The sequence below is a fragment of the Elephantulus edwardii genome, unplaced genomic scaffold, assembly GCF_000299155.1.
Source record: "Elephantulus edwardii isolate Elephantulus edwardi_28Jun2011 unplaced genomic scaffold, EleEdw1.0 scaffold00268, whole genome shotgun sequence".
NCBI classification, from domain to species: domain Eukaryota; kingdom Metazoa; phylum Chordata; class Mammalia; order Macroscelidea; family Macroscelididae; genus Elephantulus; species Elephantulus edwardii.
The window spans coordinates 1,465,252-1,471,073 of record NW_006400018.1 but is presented as its reverse complement, the minus strand read 5'-3'; the positions used below and the strand labels follow the sequence as shown (position 1 = coordinate 1,471,073).

Here is a 5,822-nt window from a genome sequence, read left to right as displayed (position 1 = left end):
CAGAACCAGTCGCTGCCTCCAGCCAAACCCCCCTTTACCTCCAGAGTCCTGCCTCCCCGCAGGGCCTGGGCACGCTCCCCTGGCTTCCCAGCCTAGAGAAGGACTGCTGACCCCCCGCCAGAGAGGCTGGCTCACCAGGCAGAGGAGGGCAGGCCGAGGGCAGGGCAAGGGGCTGGGAGCGTGAATTTGTGGGCCTTCAGCGGATGGTAGGTGTGAGAGGGAGGGTTAGCTAGACTGTGCTCCGGGAGGTGAGGCATGCACATAAGAGGAGGGTCCCCTCTAGGTGATGGGGAGAACTTTTCCTGGGGTCTACCAGCGAACAAGGTGGCACTGCTCCTTCCTTTGCCCCTGGGACCCCTGGCTGGAGCAGGGTGGGAAACTACAGCACCTGCCAGGACTGCTGGCCCCTGATGGCCCCTGAGCCACCCCCTGCATGTACCTTACAGTTGAACCCCAGGGGTGGGGAGGTGCCACAACTCTGTCCTGCCCCAGCCCCCAAGTGTCCTATCACTTCGAACCTGAAACCCTGCACTCAGCCACTTGTCCCACACAGCACCAGGGCCCAGGCCCCTACCCCCAGCCCACCCTCCTGGCTGCTCCCAGTTCTTCCACCATCGGCATCCCAGCAGCCAAGCATCTGAGCTCACCTCAGAGAGAGTGGATGATGTCACTTCCTGAGGGGGGGAGGAGTAGGCACGGCTCGCCATCCGCCCAGCCAGCAGCTCACAGGAGCCTCTAGGCAGAGCTGTACCAGGTGGCCACACAGGCGCAGGGAGCTGGGTGGGCACTGGGCATGCTGGCCGGCCTCCAAGCCCCCATGCACCTTCGTCTTCCCAGAGGGCTGTGCCCACTGGCTGAGCGAGACTTGGCCACATCCTTCCCGAGTGATGCCAGTCACCTTGGACACATGTTTTCCCCAGAGCCACCACCCAGGAGAGGAGGACATGCTGCCTGCCTCTGGAGCAGGGCACCTGCCCACCCACAGGACACCCTGCCCCCACAGTGGTCTGCCTGGGACACCCCCCTGTGGGGAGCCTTCTGACCTGCAGCCGCCTGTTATCTGGGGCTCCTAGGTGGGACCCTGCTTTCTGTGCCAGTGGTGGTCATCGGGACTTAACTATGCAGAGTTGTTCTGGGGCCCGTTGTGGGAGGTGTCCCCGGAGCACAGGTCACCCTGCAGAGGCTCCTGCTGCCTCTTTGCATGGTGAGGGTGCCTCAGGCCATCCTCCCAGCCCCATACCTGGACCACATCCTTCCTCCTATGAGGCTGTGCTGTGCTGAGGACCTCTGTTCACTGGTAGAAATCCAAGGCCAAGGCCATGCTGCAGGCTTCCAGGAAAGTGAGATGCCGGTTGAGCACCTACTGTGTGCGGGCCCCCACTTCTGCTCAGTCAGTGCATCCCTGACCACACACGGGCTGTGTCCTCGTCGTCTCTGGGCCCTCGGCCTCCTGCTTCCAGGCTCCAGCCTGGTCTAGGAAGTTGCCCACCCTTCAAGGACTGTGTGCACTAGGCCAGCTCTTGTAGAGAAGGACAGTGGAGGGTGGGGGTGCTGATCCCACAGAAGAGGTGAGGGGAATCCAAGTCTTCAGCGGTGCAGGTCTTCACTGTCAGGGTAACTCCAGGCAGAAGCTGGTGCCCTGGGGGCCAGTGCCAGCACCCCAGGGTTAGGGTAGGCCAATGCCAAGTCTGTGTGCTGAGGTCCGTGGTGTTGGTTCTGGGACTGGGGAAGGCAGGGTGGGGCTGGGCCAGGCAGGGTGGACCTGGGCCTGTGGAGAGGTGGGTCAGCATTTCCAGGGGCCTGGCGAGGGCCCTGCAAGCTGGGACAGGTGACCTGCACCAGAGATGCCTGGTGACCCCTGGAGGCAGCCTGGCAACACAGGCAGCTCCAGTGTCCTCTGCCTCCTCCCAGGAGGTGAGCGCCAGGCCCGCTGAGCCTCTGCAGAGCCACCAGCCATGCCCGGGATCGTGGTGTTCCGCCGGCGCTGGTCTGTGGGCAGTGATGACCTCGTCCTGCCAGCCATCTTCCTCTTCCTCCTGCACACCACCTGGTGAGTTTCAGGCCTGCACCTGGCATGGTTCTGGGCAAGGGCCAGATGGTTTCCCTGCTGAACCCCTGTCCTGTCCCTTAGAGTGTCTGTCCTGGCCACGTCAGGTCTGACCTCAGCTCTGAGCAGGGTTACTGCCTCTGCCTCCTCACAGCTGTCTCCCAGGCTTCCCCGTCCCTGCTCCCCAGGTCTGGCTGCCCAGGCCCTTGGAGTCACTAGCTCCAGGCTGGGAAGGGGTCTCACTGGAAGAGTACTTGTCACCTGGCAGTAGTGCCCTCCCTCGTCCAAGTCCAGGGCCCGCGGGTGGGGGGTGGAGGTGGGCAGGTGGGCGCTGGGTGGCTTTTGAGCCAGGCTGGTGGGTGGGTGGTGGGTGGGCAGCTGTCCAGCCGGGCCAGTGGATGACGGGTGGATGGCTGTCCAGCTGGGCCAGTGGGCACACAGGTGAGCAGTGGATGGCCGTCCAGAAGGGTGGTGGGCAGGCAGGCAGGTGGTGCGTGGCAGTCCAGCCAGGCTGATAGGTGGGTGTGGATGGGTAGCTGTCTGGCTGGCCAGTGGGTGGGTGGATGAGTGGTGGGTGGCTGTCCAGCTAGGTCAGTGGGCAGGCAGGTGAGTGGCTATCCAGCAGGGCAGTGGGCTGGCAGGCAGGCGGGCAGGTAGTGGGTGGCTATCCAGCCAGGTTGGTGGGTGGGTGGGCAGTAGGTACTGTCTGGCCAGGCTGCTGGGCTGGCAGGCAGGTGGGCAGGTGGTGGGTGCCGTCCAACAGGGCGGTGGGCAGGCAGGCAGGTGGGCAATGGGCAGCTGTCTGGCCCAGCTGGTGGGTGGGTGGACAGTGGGCAGGCTGTCAGCCAGGCCAGTGTGTGGGCAGTGGGCAACCTGTCCGGCCGGGCTGGTGTGTGGGCGGGCAGTGGCTGGCTGTCCAGCCGGGCCGGTATGTGGGCGGGCAGTGGGTGGCTGTCCGGCCCAGCTGTTGGGTGGGTGGACAGTGGGTGGCTGTCCGGCCGGGCCAGTATGTGGGCAGTGGGCAGCCTGTCCAGCCGGGCAGGTGTGTGGGCAGTGGGTGGCTGTCTGACCGGGCCGGTGTGTGGGCAGTGGGTGGCTGTCCGACCCGGTGGGTGGGCAGTGGGCGGCTGTCCGGCCGGGCTGGTGTGTGGGCAGTGGGTGGCTGTCCGGCCGGGCTGGTGTGTGGGCAGTGGGTGGCTGTCCGGCCCAGCTGGTGGGTGGGTGGACAGTGGGCGGCTGTCCGGCCGGGCTGGTGTGTGGGCAGTGGGCAGCTGTCTGGCCGGGCTGGTGGGCCGGGCCTGTCACACAGTGTCCCTGCAGGTTTGTGATCCTCTCTGTGGTGCTCTTCGGCCTGGTCTACAACCCGCACGAGGCCTGCTCGCTGAACCTGGTGGACCACGGCCGCGGCTACCTGGGCATCCTGCTGAGCTGCATGATCGCAGAGATGGCCATCATCTGGCTGAGCATGCGCGGGGGCATCCTGTACACGGAGCCCCGCGACTCCATGCAGTACGTGCTGTACGTGCGCCTGGGTAAGGGTCACCGGCCGAGGTGGACGGGCACCGTGGTGCCCACCCTCCTCTCGTGTCCCTTCATTCCTTCAGTCCATGCTGAGCACATGCTGTGAGCAGGCCTTGTGCCAGCACCAGGTATCACCATGCACCACACAGACCCAAGTTCCAATCCTTATGTGCCAGGGTTGAAGAAACCATAGCCTTCAGTCCACATTTGTCCCACCCTTTGTTTGTATAAAGTTTTATTATAACACATTCATTTCTATATTGTTGATACTTGTTTCGGGGCTCAATTGACATAATTGAGTAGTTATGACAGAGAATAAGCCTCAGAGTCTGAAATAGTTACTCTTGGCGTTGTAAACAAATCTGTCTTGGAGAAAGTGCGTGCAGCCAGGGAGCTCCTTAGAGAGGTGAGTGGTGAAACTTGATCTCAGGTCCTTTGGGCTTGTCGTCTGGAGGGGTCAGTCCTGGGAAAAGGTCATCATGTTAAGAAAAGTGGAGAATCAGCCACAGAGAGGGCACACTCAGTGAGACGGATTCACACGGTGACTGTAGCCCAAAAAAGCTGGGGGGAAATGGGCACAAGAGATAGTGAGGACGTTGCAAGAGAGGATGAGGTCCCAATCCGTGTTCATACGGTCGCCATGACTCTTCATTGCCCTGGGGGTACCTTACAATAACAACTGACACTGTGGGGTCCCTGTGGGCTGCGAGGTGAAAGGTCTGCAGTTTGGATCCACCCGCCACTCTGCAGGAGAACGATGAGGCAGCTGCTCCAATAAGGTTTGTTGTTGTTGTTCTATACCATCGAGTCAGAACTGACCCACAGCTGACCCTCAGGCAGGTTTTCAGAGGCAATTAATCGCACGGGAGGAGACTACATGTCCTTATCCCATGGAGCTGCTGGTGGCCTCGAACTGTGTGCCTTTCGGACTGCAGCGCAGCTTTGTCAAACAGACTCCCAGGCAGCTTGTTTCCTTGTTGGCCTTTATAGACGTTTGGGAGCTTGTAGACCCTGTGCATCTCTTCAGGTGCTCTGTGGTGCTTCTCAAAACAGGCTACCCCTTTTCTAGAACCTCCAAGAAGCCTGGCCAGTCCCCCACGAGCTAGCCTGGGCTGGACTTTGGTTCCATTGGGCCTTCTCCCCAACGCAGGTTCTTCTGAGTCACTCAGAGAAAAAGCTTGTATTTTACTCACCGTGTTCCCTGCTAAGGAGCCCTGGTGGCCAAGTGTGTTAAGTGTCGGACCACCAACCAAGAGGCTGACTGTTCGAATCCATCAGCCACTCTAAGGGAGGTGGACAGTCCCCTCCAATAAAGATTGACAGTCGAAAACTCAGTGGAAAAGTCGCTGTAAATTGGCATCAACTCGATGGCCCTGGGTTTGGCTTTTATGAATAAGCTCCATAATAAGTCCTTTTGCATATGTTAATTCGTCATTTGTTACCAATGAGTCAACTCTGACCCTATAAACAACAGCTCAACTCTTGCCCTGTTCTGTGCCATCATTACGATCCCTGAGACCCTCAAGTCTGCTGGTACAGTCACTGCCAACCCATCCTGTTGAGGGTTAACTTTGTTAACTCATAGGAAGGAGCAATTATTAGTCTCCTTTTACTGCTGAGGAAACTGAGGCCTTGGGGGTTGAACTTGCTCCCTCAAGGTGGCACAACTAGATGCACACCCATGTTTATTGCAGCTTTGTTCACAGTAGCAAGGAGTTGGAAACAACCTAAGTGCCCATCAACAAACTAATGGATAGAGAAGCTGGGGTATATTCACACAATGGAATACTATACTGCATTGAAAAACAAGGAACTCATGCGATATTATTCAAAATGGGTGACTCTGGAGAACATTATGCTGAGTGAAGTATCACAGTCACAAAAGGACAAATACTGCATGGTGCCACTGTTGTACTGACCTTGGGGTTGGGGAGAGACTGAGAAAAATGGGTTCAATAATGTTTACTGCACTGAAACAGATGAGGGAGAAAACTGTTTAAAAGGGATATGTGGTTAGGTATTTTTGTCATGACGGGAGTCCAGAGCGAAGGCTGCATGGTGGAGTGGACCTGGGGGAGGGATTGTAAAACCATGAAAGAATTTTACTTTTCCAAGAGGGTAGTGTTCTGGGGAGGGGGGGCTGGGAGGGGAGAAATGTGCAACAATGAATGAATGGAAATCCAAAGACTCTAAATTTTTACTGAAATTAATAACAAATTTAAATTTAAAAGCAAAGAATTAAGCTAGAGTTAGG

General features: G+C 58.5%; 1 protein-coding gene across 1 annotated transcript in view; it reads left to right on the top strand.

The window, feature by feature from the left end:
- The first annotated feature begins 1,911 nt into the window (after positions 1 to 1,911).
- Positions 1,912 to 5,822, top strand: part of DAGLA (diacylglycerol lipase, alpha) — a 28,474-nt gene continuing 24,563 nt past the window's right edge. The window contains exons 1-2 of the mRNA XM_006899835.1: positions 1,912 to 2,050; positions 3,368 to 3,579. Coding sequence (XP_006899897.1) covers positions 1,956 to 2,050; positions 3,368 to 3,579 — 307 coding nt within the window. The 5' untranslated portion in view covers positions 1,912 to 1,955. The remainder of the gene's footprint in view (positions 2,051 to 3,367; positions 3,580 to 5,822) is intronic.